Raw genomic sequence first — 17,979 nt, forward strand, 5'->3', positions numbered from 1 at the left:
AGTGGGCAGTTTCTGGTTAGAAACTGAAGTTTCTGCAGCTTCTCCTGGCTTCCAGCTCCATCATTAAATCAGGAGCAGTTTCAAAAGAGGAACCCCATTTCTCATCAACACACACTGACACCATCAACAGAACAGAAGGAATAGGAACAACAGCAGGCCATTCAGCCCCTCCAGCCTGCTCCATTAAACTCCAGGGAATAATCTCCCAGTCGATTCCGTCTGGCCTCATCGGAGAATCCCCCAATGTCAGAAACCAGTCTCACGAATCCTTTCTGCACTCCTTCCAGATAGATTTTGGGTGAGTATATCCTTCCATGGGGAAGGAAATCGAAACTGGACCCAGTGCTGCAGATGTGGCCTCACCAAGGTCTGACATAATTGGAATAAGACTCCTTCCCTCAGACATGGCCAACAGCTGGCTGCCAGTCACTGACTCCCTCTCAGTCACCCCCTCTCTCTCTCTCTCTCTCTCTTCCCCCTCTCTCTCTCCCTCTACAAATACTTCTGTGTTTCTCCTGTAAATCTGTTTGTTTCAGATTTCCAGAATCTGCAGTACTTTGCTTATATTTAAGATCACGGTATGATCTGCTTTCTCTGCACTCCCCTGTACCTCTCATCAACCTTTGCTTATCACAAAAACAACCTAACACTGCCTCAGTCATACTCAGTGCTCTGTTTACACTCCAGTTTGAGGAAGAAAGTTTCAAATTTGCAAAGCTGCGGTATGGTTTAGCAGAAATGGGACAGAAACGTTATTTAGAAGTAAATCAAATATGGGCACAATTCTTGATAACTGTTTTCGGTCTGTCTTTGTGAACAAAGGATGAAGTAGATAATACAGTTAATGTGAAGTGTTGCACAGCATAAACAGAGTGAGAGAAGGACTGTTGATTAGTTGAGCGTTTTTTTGCATGTAGTCACCAGTTCTAGGCGAGAGGTATGGTTCCAGAGGACTGGAGAAATGATAAGGATATAACACTGTTTAAAATGGCAGGAGAGTTACACACATTAATTACAAACCCGTTAGCCTAACCTCAGTGGTGATCAAATTATTAGAATAAATGGCAGAGGAAGTATTGATCATCATTTAGAAAGGAACACTTAATCAAGTAGGGTTAGCAGGAATTTGTTAAGGGACTATTGTGCCTAATTTTGTTTGATAATTTTAACGAGGTAATGAGGAAGGTCATTAAAGGTAACACATTCAATGTAATACAGGATCGAATTTAACACCTTTAGAGATATTGTAAGTGATGTAAGAGGCACAATAGGTACAAACTCTTGTTTTCCCTCTGAAATGAAAGAGGGATCAGATTTCAAGTTAGATATCTTGCCTTTAAGATTGGCTAATCTATTCCATGACAATTATTTTTTATTCTAATCAACATATTCAGAGATAAAATTGCACAAGTCTGTAGCAGATGGGACTTTGGACTTTAACCAGGGCCTCCTGGCACAGAGGTAGGGATACTACCGCTGTGCCAAGAAATCCATTCATAACAAAGGGTATAAATTATCATTTTAGGTGCCAGTTTGTTTCAATCAACTAAAAGTGAATGCCATTTGATATTGATCACCGCACGTTAAGGACAGACCTGTTCAGCTTTTCCATGTAGCGGTTAGAGTCATAGAGATGTACAGCACAGAAGCAAACCTTTTGGTCCAACTCAGCCAGATATCCTAAATTAGATATATGGTCCCTACAGTGTGGAAACGAGCCCTTCAGCCCAATGAGTCCACACCGACCCTCCAAAGTAATCCACCCAGACCTATTCCCCATATTTACTCCTGACTAATGCACCTAACACTGTAGACAATTTAGCATGGCCAGTTCACCTGACCTGCACATCTTTAGATTGTGGGAGGAAACCCACACAGACATGGGGAGGAGGAGCAAACTCCACACAGACAATCGCCCGAGGCAGGGATTGAACCCAGGTCCCTGGCGCTGTGAGGCAACAGTGCTAACCACAGAGCCACCATGCCGCCCCAATTAATCTAATCTTTGCCAGCACTTGGCCCATATCCATCCCAACCCTTCCTATTCATATACCCATCCAGATGCCTTTTAAATGTTGCACTTGTACCAGTCTCCACCACTTCCTCTGGCAGCACATTCCATACACATACCACCCTCTGTGTGAGAAAGTTGCCCCTTGGGTCCCTTTAAATCCTCCTCCTCTCATCCTTAACCTATGCCCTCTAGTTTTGGACTCCCCCCACCCCAGGGAAAAGGCCTTGTCTATTTACCCTACCCATGCCCCTCATGATTTTATTAGCCTCTGTAAGGTCACCCTTCAGCCTCCAACACTCCAGGAAAAATGGTCCCAGCCTATTCAGCCTCTCCCTATAGCTCAAACCCCTCAACCCTGGCAATATCCTTGCAAATCTTTTCTGAACCCTTTCAAATTTCACCACATCTTTCCTAGAGCAGGGAGACCAGAATTACATGCAGTGTTCCAAAAATGCATAACCAATGTCCTGTACAGCCGCAACCTGACCTCCCATCTCCTATACTCAATGCTCTGACAAATAAAGGCAAGTATACCAAACACCTCCTTCACTATCTTGTCTACCTTCCATTTTCAAGGAACTATGAACCCAAGGTCTCTTTGTTCAGCAACACTCCCCAGGACCTTCCCATTAAGTGTATAAGTCCTGCTCTGCTTTGCCTTTCCAAAATACAGCACCTCACATTTATCTAAATTAAACTCCATCTGACACTCCATTGGCCCATCTGATGAAGATCCCATTGTACTCGGAGATAGCCGCCTTTGCTGTCCATTACACCTCCAATTTTGGTGTTATCTGCAAACTTACTAACCTTGCCTCCTATTTTCACATCCAAATCATAGAACATAAAGCAATCCAGCACAGTACAGGCCTTTCGGCCTTTGATGTTGTGCTGACCTTTTATCCTACTCTAAGATCATACTAACCTACATAACCCTTCATTTTACTATCACCCATGTGCCTATCCAAGAATCGCTCAAATGTCCCTAATGTCTCTGACTCTACTACCACTGCTGGCAGTTCATTCCACACACCCACCACTCTCTGTAAAGAACCTACCTCTGACACCTCCCCTAAAACTTCCTCCAATTACCTTAAGATTATGTCCCCTCATGACAGCCATTTCCACCCTGGGAAAAAGTCTCTATCTATGCCTCTCATCATCTTGTACACCTTTATTAAGTCACCTCTCATTGTTCTTCACTCCAATGAGAAAAGCCCTAGCTCCCTCAAACCTTTCTTCATAAGACATACCCTCCAGTCCAGGCAGCGTCCTGGTAAATCTCTTCGGCACCCTCTCTCAAGCTTTCACATCTTTCCTATAACGAGGCGACCAGAACTGAACACAAAATCATTTACATAAATGATGAAAAGCAGAGGACAAAGCACCCAATTACGTTCTGCAAGCCGAAATTGACATGAGAGTGTAATGGATTCACAGTATCTTACTGCTGTTTGTACATCAAGCATACTTCGTCTCATTCAGTTACATAGATACCTGATGATGTGGAAGCAGGCCATTTGGCCCATCGAGTCCACACTGACCTTCTGAAGAACAGCCCACTCAGACCTACCCTCCTACCCAATCACTGTAACCCCACATTTCCCATGGCCAATCCACCTCGCCTGCACATCATAGACAACTTAACATGGTCAATCCATATAACCTGCCCATCTTTTGGACTGTGGGAGGAAACCAGAGCACCCGGAGGAAACCTATGCAGATACGAGGAGAATGTGAAAGCTCCACACGGACAGTCATTCGAGGACAGAATTGAACCTGGGTCCCTAGTGCTGTGAGGCAGCAGCACGCACCACTGAGCCACTAGAATGAGCCTGTATTTTGTGGCATTTAGTAGAATGAGAGGTGACCTTACCTTGGAAGCCTTAACAGGGCAGCTGTTAGAATGGAATGCCTTGAACTAGCAGTAATGATCTGAGAAAGAGATTTCAGATTGAGATGATGAGAGATTATTCACCCAGATGCTGATGAGTCATTCCCTATCCTCGATGGTTGGTGATGCTGAGTCATTGAGTATATTCAAGAGTGGGATTGATGGATGTTTGAAACTTAAGCCAGTCAAAGGACATGGGAATTGAACAGAAATGTAAAGTTCAGGTAAAAGAGCACCTATTGTCTTTTGATTGTCCAAGAACACTGGAGGTGTTGAGTGACTCCTACTCTTAGTTCTTAGTCAGCACACAGAAATACTGCGAGGTAATTGCCCCTGTGAAAGGGGCCAGTCACAAGTTTAAGGCAAGTCCAATAGATTCAAGCTTAATGATTATTATCTTGTTCCAGGTTACAAATCTTGATGAAAGTGAAACAGTTGGCAAAATCTCAAAGCAGTGGACTGGACTCACAAGAGAAGCTTTCACGGATGCCACTAACTTTGGGATCCAGTTCCCCATGGATTTGGATGTTAAGATGAAAGCAGTAATGCTGGGTGCCTGCTTTCTCATTGTAAGTATTATAGAGTCATAGAGATGTACAGCGCGGAAGCAGACCATTCGGTCCAACTCGTCCATGCTGGCCAGATATCCCAACCCAAACTAGTCCCACCTGCCAGCACTGTCCATATCCCTCCAAACTCTTCCTATTCATATACCTATCCAAATGCCTTTTAAATGCTGTAATTGTACCAGCCTCCACTTCCTCTGGCAGCTCATTCCATACACGTACCATGCTCTGCGTGAAAAAGTTAATTGTATCAGAAATGCAGCGTGTTGTATTCGATCCATTCCATACAGACTGAGTTCATCAGTATCCTTGGGAGCACTTCACTAATACTGAATTACATAGTCACACCCTCCAGTGTTCAGATTACTGAGTTTTGACCATGTATCCACATGCTATCATAGCTAATACTGCCTACAAGAACTTCACCAAATTCTGCCCTGTCTCAACTCATCTATCACTGAAGCCTTCATTCCTGCTTTTATTACCCTAGACTTGTGCTTTCCAGCACATGGCTCCACTCAGGTCCTGCCTTCCAGCCTCCAAAACCTTCAGCTGATCCCAAACTCTGCTATGCGTTTTTGAACGTGCAGTGAGTGCTGTTCACCCAATGCCCCACAGCTCACTGATCGATTTGGCTCCCAACTGAGCAATGCATGATTTTGAAATTTTTGGCTTCGTGTTCAAGTTCCTCCAAACCCTCTTTCATCAGCACGGTGGCTCAGTTGTTTAGCACTACTGCTTCACTGCGCTAAGGACCTGGCTTTGATTCCACCCTCTTTGATTAGATTAGATTAGATTCCCTACAGTGTGGAAACAGGCCCTTTGGCCCAACAAGTCCACACCCGTCCTCTGAAGAGTAACCCACCCAGTCCCATTTCCCTCTGACTAATGCACCTAACACTATGGGCAATTTAGCATGGCCAATTCACCCGACTTGCACATCTTTGGACTGTGGGAGGAAACCGGAGTACCTGGAGGAAACCCACACAGACACAGGGAGAATGTGCAAACTCCTCACAGACAGTCGCCCGAGGCTGGAATTGAACCTTGGACCCTGGCACTGTGAGGCGGCAGTGCTAGCCACTGAGTCACCGTGCCATCCTTCTCCCGGTGTCTGTGTGGGTTTCCTCCGGGTACTCCGGTTTCCTCTCACACTCCAAAGACGTGCCGGTTAGGGTGGATTGGCTATGCTAAATTGCCTATAATGTTCAGGGATATACAGGCTTGCTGAATTAGTGATAGAAAGTGCTGGGTTATAGGGTCGGAGGGGGATTCTGGGTGGAATGCCCTTCTGAGGGTTGGTGTGGAATTAATGGGCCAAATGGCCTGCTCCCACACTGTAGGGATCCTATGATCCTTATTGCTGCAACTTCCTCCCATCCAGCAACCTGCCAAACCTGGGCTCTTGTTCATTCCAATGCCTTGAATTGTCAAGAGTTAAAACCTGAAATTCCTCTCACCTGTACAGCTCCCCGTCCTCCTTAAGGACCTTCCTTCAAACCCATCTTGTGGCCTGGTATCTCCTGTTCTGAAACAAAACACAAAGGGTGGCACGGTGGCTCAGTGGTTAGCACTGCTGCCTCTCAATGCCAGGGTCCCAGGTACGATTCCAGCCTTGGGGTGACTGTCTGTGTGGAGTTTGTACATTCTCCCTATATCTGCGTGGGTTTCCTCCGGGTGCTCCGGTTTCCTCCCATGATCCAAAGATGTGCAGGCCAGGTGAATTGGCCATGCAAAATTGCTCATAGTGCTAGGTGCATTAGTCAGATGGGGGGGTGGGTTACTCTCCGGAGGGTCGGTGTGGACTTGTTGGGCCAAAGGGCCTGTTTCCACACTGTAGGGAATCTAATCTAACTGCTGGAAACAAACACAGAAATTGCTGGAAAAACTTGGCAGCATCAGTGCAGAGGAAGCAGAGTTAACGTTTTGGATTGAGTGACCCTTCATCAGGACACTGAACCAGAAATGTTAACTCTGCTTTCTCTCCGCAGATGTTGCCAGACCTGTTGAGTTCTTGCAACAATTTCTGTTTTCATCTCCTGATCTGGCTTGGTGTCAAATTTTACTTGACAACACTACTGTGAAGTCCCTTGGGGAATATTATCCTGTCAGAAGCAATGCATAAATATGAATTGTTGCTGATTGTTTGTTTGAAGCCAAGAAAATGTTTTATTCTGCATTTAACACCCAGAATAGGGACTGGGTGGTCTTTATAATAGTTTTAGATCTGAGAAAGAACATTGATCATTTTGAACTGCTGTGTGAGATTATTTTTCGACAATCCATTAAACCATGAATAATGGAACTGCATTATTCTTCACCATGTACACAATCAGACTTGCTGCTACCATGAAATGGGATTCTGACTAGATTCCCTAGCAGCTGTCAGTGGGGTAGCATTTATATGATGCATTTGTCCCAAACTCTCAAAGAGTAAAGCCTGATTATGGTGTAATTACAACTATTTACTGTTGATTGCAATGCCTGGTAGAATGCTACGGTGCTGAATGGATGCTCTCAGCTTGGTCAGAAAACTTGATTTATGCCCCACTCAGGAACGAGAGATCTCAACTGATAACACAGCGGAGCACCAAGGCTGCCTCTTTTTACACCCATTTCTTCATGTAATGTGAGTGTCACTCAGCATTTATTGCCCATCTCTGAACAACGATTGACAGAGGTCTCCATTAGCCTCATTCCTTTAGGGTAAGGCTTAAACTAAGGCCTAGTACCTTATAAACTTGTAAAGTTATACAACACGGTGGCTCAGTGGTTAGCACTGCTGCCTCACAGTGCTAGGGATCTGGGTTCGATTCCACCCTCAGGTGACTGACTGTGTGGAGTTTGCACATTCTCCCCGTGTCTGCGTGGGTTTCCTCCGGGTGCTCCAGTTTCCTCCCACAGTCCAAAGATGTGCAGGTCAGGTGAATTGGCCATGCTCAGTTGCCCATAGTGCATTAGTCAGAGGTAAATATGGGAAATGGATCTGGGTGGGTTACTCTTGAAGGGTTGGTGTGGATTTATTGGGCCAAATTGCCTGCTTCCACATTATAGAGAATCTAATCTATACAGAACAGGCAACCCCATCTGTATTATTATGACACAGAAACAGACCTTTCAGTGCAACTCGTCCATGTCAACCAGATAGCCTAAACTAATCTAGTCCCATTTGCCAGCATTTGACCCATATCCCTCTAAACCTTTCCTATTCATATGCCCATCCAGATGCTTTTTAAACATTGTAATTGTACCAGCCTCCACCACTTCCTCTGGCAACTCATTCCATACACGTACCACCCTCTGCATGAAAAAGCTGACCCTTAGGCCCCTTTTAAATCTTTCTCCTCTCACCCTAAACCTCTGCCCTTTAGCTTTAGGCTCCCCTCCCAAGGAAAACATCCTGGTCTATTCACCCGATCCATACCTCTCATGATTTTATAAACCTCTCTCTATAAGGTCACCCCTCAGCATCCGATGCTCCAGGGAAAATAATTCCAGCCCATTCAGTCTCTCCCTAAAAACCCAAACCCTCCAACCCCAGTAACATCCTTGTAAATGTTTTTTAAACCCTTTTCAAGTTCAGCAACATCCTTCCTACAGCTGGGAGACCAGAATTTAATGCAGTATTCCAAAAGTGGCCTACCGTAACATGACCTCCCAACTCCGATACTCCATGCAATAAAGGCAAGTGTGTCACTATCCTATCTACCTGCTACTCCACCTTCAAAGCACTATGAACCTACACTCTAAGGTGTCTTTGTTCAGCAACACTTCCTTCTTGGCTCAATGGCATATTTTGCATCGTCCTATTTTGAAAAGAAAAAACATTAGTGGTTTTGTTTAAATGAACTCGACAATGTTTGTGCCCTGGCAGAAGACCTCAGCAACAGTTGGGTCAACACCGACACATCGACTTCCTGCTTTTTCTCTTGATGCTCTGCACCCTGGGAGTAAAGTACTTTCAGATATGTTACCTAGTTAAAGGCACCATATCATTGCAAGTTATTGCCCCGGGGAAAACGTCTGACGGACCCAACTTAATACTTCTCTGCTCAGTGCAGCGTATTGTGTAAAAGTATAGAGGTGGAAAGAACAGAAGAGATTATGTTACAAAAGCAATCCACTTGAGTCCAGCCTCAGTCTGCCTTTCATTATTATAATGGTATGATTTTCTGAAATGAGTGTCAGCATGCATCATTAAAGGATGACCTTGTTAGTAGACCTGAAACAGCGAGCGTGCACTGTCAGTAGGAAACGTTGTTGTAAATAGAAAGCATTGTCAGCTTAAATCAGCCACTGACTTGTTTGATTAGGGTCTTGTTAATCTAATGGAAGACAGGTTTTTATCACCAGATAGAGTGGCACGGTGTTAACGCAGCTCCTTGTCAGTGCCAGGGACTCGGTTTCAATTCCACCCTCGGGTGACTGTGTCGAGTGTGCACGTCATCCCTGTGTCTGTGTAGGTTTCCTCCAGGTGCTCTGCTTTCTTCCCATAGTTGAAAAATGTGTTGCTGGAAAAGCGCAGCAGGTTAGGCAGCATCCAAGGAGCAGGAAAATCGACGTTTCGGGGATAAGCCCTTCTTCAGGATTCCTGAAGAAGGGCTTATGCCCGAAACGTCGATTCTCCTGCTCCTTGGATGCTGCCTGACCTGCTGCGCTTTTCCAGCAACACATTTTTCAGCTCTGATCTCTGCAGTCCTCACTTTCTTCCCATAGTCCAAAGATGTGTAGGATAGGTGTATTGGCCATGGGAAATGCAGAGTTACAGGGTGGTCTGTATTGAATGCTCTTCAGAGGGTTGTTGTGGGCACGATGGGCTGAATGGCCTGATTCAATGAATGTCAGTTGGAGTTGTGCAACAAGTGAATTCAGAGGGCATCTTATTTTACAAATTATTTCTGCTTGTTAATCTTGTTCCTGCTGAAAGCTAACATTCCAGCTATGTTTATATAATGGATGTGACATCATTGGCATTTTGTTTCTGGTGAGATTCATTTGTGATATTGGAATGTAGTCCCATATTGCACTGACATTGCTCATTTTTAAAAAAAAAATAATCCATAACCTCCGCAACAAAGAAACAATGGAACGTGCAGTAAATTAAATAGTAAAATGTTTTAATGTTCACATTCCACTGGGTCAAGCTGTTCCAATCCAATTACTTACTCGGAAATGCGGAGAATTGCCCAGGTATGCCCAGTCCATACAAAGCGTGAGAACTCCAAAGCCACCAATTATTGCCCATCAGTTTACTATCAATCAGCAGCCAAGTGATGGAAGTGGTTGTTAATACTGATGTCATGAGGTACTTACATAACAGTAACCTGCTCACTGATGCTCAATTTCAGACCTATTCTCCCACCAATCCACTCAGCTCCTCAAGTTATTTCAACTTTGGTCAAATCATGGACTAAAGAACTGGTCTTGGAAAAGTGGTAGTGATTTTCTTTAATGTCAAGGCAGCATTTCATGCAATGTGACATCAAGGAGCCCTATAAAGACTGGAGCTGGAAATGTGTTGCTGGAAAAGCGCAGCAGGTCAGGCAACATCCAGGGAACAGGAGAATCGACATTTCGGGCATAAGCCCTTCTTCAGGATGGAGTCAATCAGAATCAGGGAAGCAGCCTCAGATTTCTAAGAGTCATATCTTGTACATAGAAAAATGCACCACATCCACAAAGATCCACTCACTCCACCATCAACACTCAGTAGCAGCAGTGTGATGAAGGGCTTTTGCCTGAAACATTGATTTTTCTGCTCCTCAGATGCTGCCTGATCTGCTGTGCTTTTCCAGCACCACCCTGATCTTGACTCTGATCTCCAGCATCTGCAGTCCTCACTTTCACATACCATCTACAAGAGCCACTGCAGAAATTCATCAAAGGTCCTTAGACAGCACCTTCCAAACCCACGACATCTGGCATCCAGAGGGTCAAGATGAGCAGACATATGGGAATACCACCACCTGCAAGACCCCTCCAAACTACTCACCATCTTGACTTGGAAATATATATCGCCGTTCCTTCACTGTCACTGGGTCAAAAGTCTAGAATTCTCTCCCTCACAGTACAATACTGAATCTATTCCCCAGTCAGTGATTTTCCCTGCACTTGTAGCATGTGTAGTTTGTAATGTCACTCTTCTACTGCTCTCACTATGGGGCTACTTCTCAATCCACACCTCATATGCTCTCCCACTCACCCCTCACTCTGCAGCAACCATTTACTTAAGCAACTTCATTTCCCCTTCTGCCCCAAATTCCCAGTTACTCTCACTTGCCTTCTGTCTCTCACCGGTTATGTCTCCCTCACACTTGTCACGTCTCCCTGGGATAGCATGCTGGAACACAAGGCCCACTATTCCCAGAATCATCACAAAAGTTAAAGACTCTTAAAGCTGTGAAAAATTCCCCAAATTACTAGTCTTTCAGACCCACATTGACAGAAAGCAGGGGCTAGTTCCTTATCACATAAACAGATTAAAAAATAGGAGCAGGAATAGGCCATTCAGCCCTTCAAGCCGGGTCCGCCATTCAATATGATCATCCAACCCAGTCCCCCATTCTCACTTTCTCCCCATATTCTTAGACCCCTGTATCCCCAAGTGCTACATCCAACTCATTCTTGAAATCTTACAATGTTTTGGCATCGGTAACTCTGTGGTAGTGACTTCCACAGGAGCACCATTCTGCAGGTGGAGAGGTTGTTCCTTATCTCAGCCCTAAATGGTTTACCCCTTGCCCTTACCCCTGTCTCAAGGGAAGAGACACTTAAAGTCATAGAGATGTACAGCACGGAAACAGACCCCTCAGTCCAACTTGTCCATGCCGACCAGATATCCAAACCCAATCTAGTCCCACCTGCCAGCACCCGGCCCATATCCCTCCAAACCCTTCTTCCCTATTTAACTTCTACTGCCAATCAGCCGTTGTCCTGGGAGTGATTTAAATGCTTCTCTTAACCATTTTTAAATGCTTTCATTAACAGTTACCCTCTTTTTTTCTATAACAAACGCAAACCCACATATGCATCTTTCCAGGAGATCTTAATGATGGTGAAGTATGCTCATGTTACTGATTTCCTCATCTTTGATATAATTGACCAACAGTCTGTATAAAATGTGCTGTATTAATCCTCCTGAAATCAAAAGCGATGACCCTGTGTCATCAAAGGTTCTGTAAAGAACATCTACTGTGAGCTTCAACCTCCACACGCCCAATGGTGAACAACAGAAACATTGAAATATCTCGATTATACTGAGAACTCATCAGTACTGTTTATAAGCGGAGAATTGCTTCAGTTTATAACCTAGGAGCAGGAGAAGGCAATTCAGCCCCTCGGGCCTAGTCCACTATTTAATACGATCATGGCTGATCTCACCTCAGCCTCAGCTCTTCTTTCCTGCCCACGCTCCATGACCCTTCCCCCCTTCACTAATTAAAGTTCTGCCCTTAAATTTATCCAATTTCCCAGCACTGACCACACTCTGGGGCAGTGAGTTCCACAGATTCATGACCCTTTTGAGAGAAGTAATTTTCTCCTCAGCTCTGTTTTAGACCTATGTCCCACCCCCCCACCAGCCGAAAACGATGAGCTCAAATTATGGCTTTGATATACAGGAGGACGAAAAGGTAAAGTCACCGTAGTCCTGCCAGACCATTGGACTGCTCCTATGGCAAAGAGAGGAAACTGGTAATGGATTAACCTGAGAGTCACCACACCTCAGTCAAATAGAGAAGTTAAGGAAGAGAGTTTTTTGTGGTAACCTCAGCCAGTGCAGGAACTGAACCCATGCTGTTGGCATCACTAGGCATTGCATCCTGGCCCTTGAGCAAACTGAGTTAGCTGATCCCCTCCAGAGAAAGCATTCGAACAAATCATCAAAACAACACTGTGTAATCTCCACATCAAAATCCATTTTCTGTCCCCAGCCATTGATGTTATTCACAGACAGAGCTCATGAACAATGCATCCAGCTGTGAGTGCTATCATTTGAATTGAATTTATTGTCACATGTATCACAGAGTTAAGTAGCATAGATAGTAAATAATAGGTAAACAGCAGCAAAAACAAAAACACAGGGGCAGGCGAACGTTAAGGGTTTGACAGTCCATTCAGTATTTTAACACCAGTGGCGTAGAAACTGTTACGAAACCAGCTGGTGTGTCTGTTCAGGCTTCTGTACCTTCTCCCCGATGGTAGAGGTTGTAGAAAAACACTGCCAGGGTGGGATGGATCTTTGAGAATGCTGGCGGCCTTCCCTTGACAGCGGGCCTGGTTGATGGATTCTGTAGATGAGAGGGTGGCCTTTGTGATTGTCCGGGCCGAGTTCACCGCTCTCTGTAACCGTCTCCGATCTTGAAGGTATGGTTGCCATACCAGGTAGTGATACATCCAGACAGAATGCTCTCGATGGCCCACCTATAAAAGTTTGCAAGGGTATTCCCCGTCATGCCTGAGGAAGAAGAGACATTGGGCCTTTGTAACCAGTGCATCTACATGAAGAGTCCAAGAAAGCTTGTGGATGACCACTCCCAGGAGCTGGACACTCTCCTATCATTTTAATTTAGAATGATAGTGTTTGTTGCCATTTGATGTATGGACCAAGAATGAGTGGGCAGATACCTGAGATGTCAGCCATGTTTGGCACTGGGACTATTAATTGTTGAGACCTGGACTAAACATAGCCATTGAGGAACACTGTGAAGCTCATATCCTGCTCACATAAGGGGGAATTTAATGCCCTGCAAACCCTGGATTGTTTTGGCAAGGAGTTCAGTATATAGAAGTGGAATTAGCAGGTAAGGTACCTGATGGAGTGCCAGTTGCCTTCCCAACACCTGTACACCCATTGGCCCATTCCCACAAGCCCACCAACTAACTCGGGTGTGAAGGGTACAGACTGAAGTGGTGGTTGGGGTCGGGTGTGGGCATCTACTTATTGGGGTGCCCTGCAATGCCACCCAACACACTCTCCCCTTTGGGCCTACCATATCTCCTGCTAGCCCATCATGCACCACTGCCTCTGGTAGTGTTGCTGGAAGTGTTGGTCACTATCTGATTGGCCTGATGATAGCCGGGTAAGTCGCTGACTGATTGGGATTTTAACGTATCCTGCCACAAGTGGAGTTGGCACTGGCTGGTGGAAGGTGCCACTGTTATACCCATTAAATTCAGCTCCAACTCACAAAGCTCATTGAAGAACTGAGCTCCAAATCATAAAATATGCCCCATTTTCCTGGAATGGGTGCAGCTCCAACAACACTCGAGAAGCTTGACACCATCCAGGACAAAGCAGCCTGCTTGATTGGCACCACATCCACAAGCATCCACTCCCTCAGGAGTACGTACTGTCTGGCAATTTGGACTGCAGACTTCCACAGCATCTTCCAAATTCACTACCTCTTCCAACAAGAAGGATTAAAGCAGCAGATACAAGGGAACACCGCCCTCTGCAAGTTCTCTTCCATGCCACTCACCATCCTGACTTAGAAATATATCGCCATTCCTTCGGTATCTCTGGATCAAAATCCTGGATCGTCCTCCCGACAGCAGGATCCACCTACAGCAGATGGACTGCAGCAGTTCAAGAAGACAGCTCGCTCCCCCCACTACCTTCTCAAGGGGCAACTAGGAACAGGCAATAAATGCAGTCACCATTTCTTACGTCCCATGAATGAAGTTGAAATTAAAAAAAACAGTTGTTTCCGCGTCTCTGAAGGGCAGAAATACAGCTGTGAGGTCGTTGTTTATGAAAATGCTGCATTTTGTTTTCCACTTAGGACATCGGTTAGGCCACTTTTGCGTACAATTCTGGTCTCCTTCCTAATGGCAGGATGTTGTGAAATTTGAAAGGGTTCAGAGATTTACAAGATGTTCCAGGGTTGGAGGGTTTGAGCTACAGGGAGAGACTGAAGAGGCTAGGTCCATTTTCCATGGACCGTCGGAGGCTGAGAGGTGACCTTATAGAGGTTTATAAAATGATGAGGGGTATGGATAGGGTGAATAGACAAGGTCTTTTCCCTGGGGTGGGGGAATCCTGAGCTAGAGGGAATAGGTTTAGGGTGAGAGGGAAAAGATATAAAAGAGACCTAAGGGGCAACCTTTTCACGCAGAGGGTGGTACGTGTATGGAATGGATTGCCAGAGGAAGTGGTGGAGGCTGGTACAATTGCAGCATTTAAAAGGCATGTGGATGGGTATATGAATAGGAAAGATTTAGAGGGATATGGGCCGGGTGCTGGCAGGTAGGACTAGAATCGGTTGGGATATCTGGTCGGGATGGACAAGTTGGACTGAAGGGTCTGTTTCTGTGCCGTACATCTCTATGACTCTATCATTAGGCCCAATCAATCAGCTGTTGAAATATCTGACCAAATTTTAATTCTGGTGCAATTCCCTTCTTGGCGATCCCATCTCTCGGGATTTTTTCACACACTGGTATAAACAGCCATCATGCTGCTGGAAGTCCATTTTCTGCACTTGGCAGCCTTCCCAGAATGTTATGAACAATGCGCCTGAAGAAACATTGACATCTCAATGAGAGCTGCCATTGAAATGTTGTGTGCAATCAGCCCAGATGGGTAATTCTCAGCAATACCAGGCTGAGAAAACACTGGGTCGATAATGCGTTCAGCATGGGTTCGATCCTTGTTCTGTGCTGATGTACTATCCTGCTGCGGTGGATTATTGATTTACCGTCCCTGCTAAACTGGAATCTTGGAAGTTTGTTGAACTTCCATGCTGGAACATTTCAGAATGAAGGCCACATTGGAACAATTGAAAGCTAACACCAAGCCACATTACTGCAAAACGTCATGCCGCCAACCTCACAGTGTCTCAAGGAACTGCATTTTCTTTAGACTCATGGGACACTGACAACGCTGGCTGGACTGACATTTGTTGCCCATCCCTAGTTGCCGTAGAGAAGGTGGTGGTGGTGGTGGTGGTGAGCTGCCTTCTTGAACCGCTGAACTCCATATTCTGTAAGTTGACCCACAATGCTGTGAGGGAGGGTATTCCAGAACTCTGACCCAGCAACAGTGAAGGAACAGCATTCTACAAAATGAAGCTCAATTATAAATAGGTGGTTAGAAAAGATTGAAGATTTATAAATGCAGCAATAAATCTCACACTTCAAACATGAACCTCCATTCAATTCTGGAAACTTTGTCATGAAATATTTTATTTGAAATAAAATGGTCAAAATAGAAGAATGTAGCTATTTGTTGATTTTATATTCAGAGTTCTTATTCAATTTCCTTTGGTTAATGAGGGATGTCAAAATCTTAGTTGGATGTATGAGCACTTCCAACAGATTAAATCGATATATATCCCGATACAAATGACCACGCCTGCTTTTCAAGCGAACTTCTACTGTCCGTTTGCTTAGAAATATTCAGGAATTCGAGTGTTTGCATTTAATCAGGATCAATTTTTTTTTCAGGATTATGTGTTCTTTGAGAAAAATAACTGAACAAGGATCTGACTATGGAGCCATGTCTTGTAAGTAGATATATTTACAGAGTTACTGCTCCGTTCTATTTGTGACATCTGAATTACGTCGGTCCTACAACAACTGTATTACTGGGTTTCTTTCTGATTCTGCACAGAGATTGAAACCAATAAGGGATCGAGGAAGGGACATCTTTAACTCTTCCACCTTCACTCAAGATGTGCTAATGATGGGTCTCCTTCATGGTTTTTAGAATGCCAATTATGAAAGCATGTTACAGATGTGCTGACCTTCTTGAACCGACCAGACTTCCAAAGGCTGTGATGTCTTTGACTGATGCTGAAAACAGTACTAATTTTAGAGGCAGTGCAAATCCCTGGGATGCAACATCTTTTCGGCTCAAAGCACAACCAGTTTTCCTGTTTGTGAACTGAAATGGACTTAAGTTAGTAAAAGTGAGTAACCTGCATAATAATGGATTGCTATCCCCTTTGACATGTTGTTCCCACTATGTGCACTTTATAGGCAATGCTCCACAGCAGGAATGAGAAAGCTAAAAACATATCCTGGAAAGTTTGACAAGTTTATCTGTGTCAGAAAACTAGATGGAGTACCCAAGGCAGAACTCTCCCTTTCCAGCTATTCCAAACAAAAAAGAAAGAAGTGTCATTTAGGGAAGCAATTTGTAATAGAATATAACATATATATTTGAATGATATAATTCATTTTAGAATACAGTATATTTTCAAACAAAAAATATATAATGCCTGCACAGTGATCAATTGTGCAAATGTGGTTTATGAACAGAAGTCTTTTGTTTACTCCAGATGGATTAATAGACCTGTGTGAGAAACTGACTTTCTGTACTGAATATTCCTCTATCATGACAAGATGTTAATAAATCAATAAATATGGTACTTGTGTTTTTATTATAGCAATTATGTTTGTAGAGAAACTCGGTGGCCCTCTATAAGATCTTCATTCAGTGGCAAATTTGTGTAGAGGGTTGTTTTTGTATTTATGGAGTTACTAATGTGGTTAATGTGCATCTCAACATCAAAACAATTCCTATTTAATTTGTGTTCTCCAAACATCCTCCCTAAGCAGGAACTGCAAATATTAACCATTTTTCATTTCCAAAAATTGATGGAACTATCGTAGACACCCCGTATCCGCAGATTTGGTTTCTGCGGTTTCGGTTATCGCGGTCTGAAAATTTTACATGGGACATTCCAGAAATAATTCCCGGAGGCTACTGGTGAAGTAAATTTCCCACTTGAATGATAGGGTTTGCTACTATCTGCGGTTTTGGGCATCTGCGGTAGGTCTTGGAACATATCACCTGCGGATATGAAGGGGATACCTGTACTGTGGTTAACACTACCTTATTTGAGTAAATATTGTATCAAGTAGCATTAGCAAAACTGGACACAATAGGAATCGGGAGCAAATTCTCCATTGGTTGGGGTCAGATCTGGCACATAGCAAATGGTTGTGGTTATTGGAGGCAAGTCACCTCAATTTCAGGAGTCTCTCAGGGTAGCATACTTAGTCATAGAGATGTACAGCATGGAAATAGACCCTTTGGTCCAACCCGTCCATGCCGACCAGATATCCCAACCTAATCTAGTCCCACCTGCCATCACCTGGTCCATATCCCTCCAAACCCTTCTTATTAATATACCCATCCAGATGCCTCTTAAATGTTGCAAATGTACCAGCCTCCACCACATCCTCTGGCAGCTCATTCCATACATGTACCACCTTCTGCATGAAAACGTTGCCCCTTAGGTCTCTATTATATATTTCCCCTCTCACCCTAAACCTATGCTCTCTAGTTCTGGACTCCCCCACACCAGGGAAAATACTTTGTCTATTTACCCTATCCATACCCCTCATAATTTTATAAACCTCTACAAGGTCACCCCTCAGCCTCCAACGCTCCAGGGAAAACAGCCCCAGCCTGTTCAGCCTCTCCCTATAGCTCAAATCCTCCAACCCTGGCAACATCCTTGTAAATCTTTTCTGAACCCTTTCAAGTTTCACAACAT

The 17,979-nt window shown here is 44.4% G+C and overlaps 1 protein-coding gene across 2 annotated transcripts in view; it reads left to right on the forward strand.

Moving 5' to 3' along the window:
* The window catches only part of LOC122556180 (phospholipid scramblase 2-like), an 87,850-nt gene extending 71,008 nt beyond the window's left edge, over window positions 1-16,842 (forward strand). Inside the window, exons 7-9 of one of the 2 annotated variants that reach the window (XM_043702699.1) lie at window positions 4,316-4,477; window positions 15,920-15,978; window positions 16,182-16,842. In XM_043702699.1, the coding sequence (XP_043558634.1) occupies window positions 4,316-4,477; window positions 15,920-15,949 (192 nt within the window). In that variant the 3' untranslated portion in view covers window positions 15,950-15,978; window positions 16,182-16,842. Of the gene's footprint in view, window positions 1-4,315; window positions 4,478-15,919; window positions 15,979-16,085 lie in introns of both variants that reach the window. The other variant, XM_043702698.1, reaches the window with a different exon arrangement.
* The last annotated feature ends 1,137 nt before the right edge of the window (window positions 16,843-17,979 follow it).

Source organism: Chiloscyllium plagiosum, chromosome 13, assembly GCF_004010195.1.
Source record: "Chiloscyllium plagiosum isolate BGI_BamShark_2017 chromosome 13, ASM401019v2, whole genome shotgun sequence".
In the NCBI taxonomy this organism is placed as follows: Eukaryota; Metazoa; Chordata; class Chondrichthyes; order Orectolobiformes; family Hemiscylliidae; genus Chiloscyllium; species Chiloscyllium plagiosum.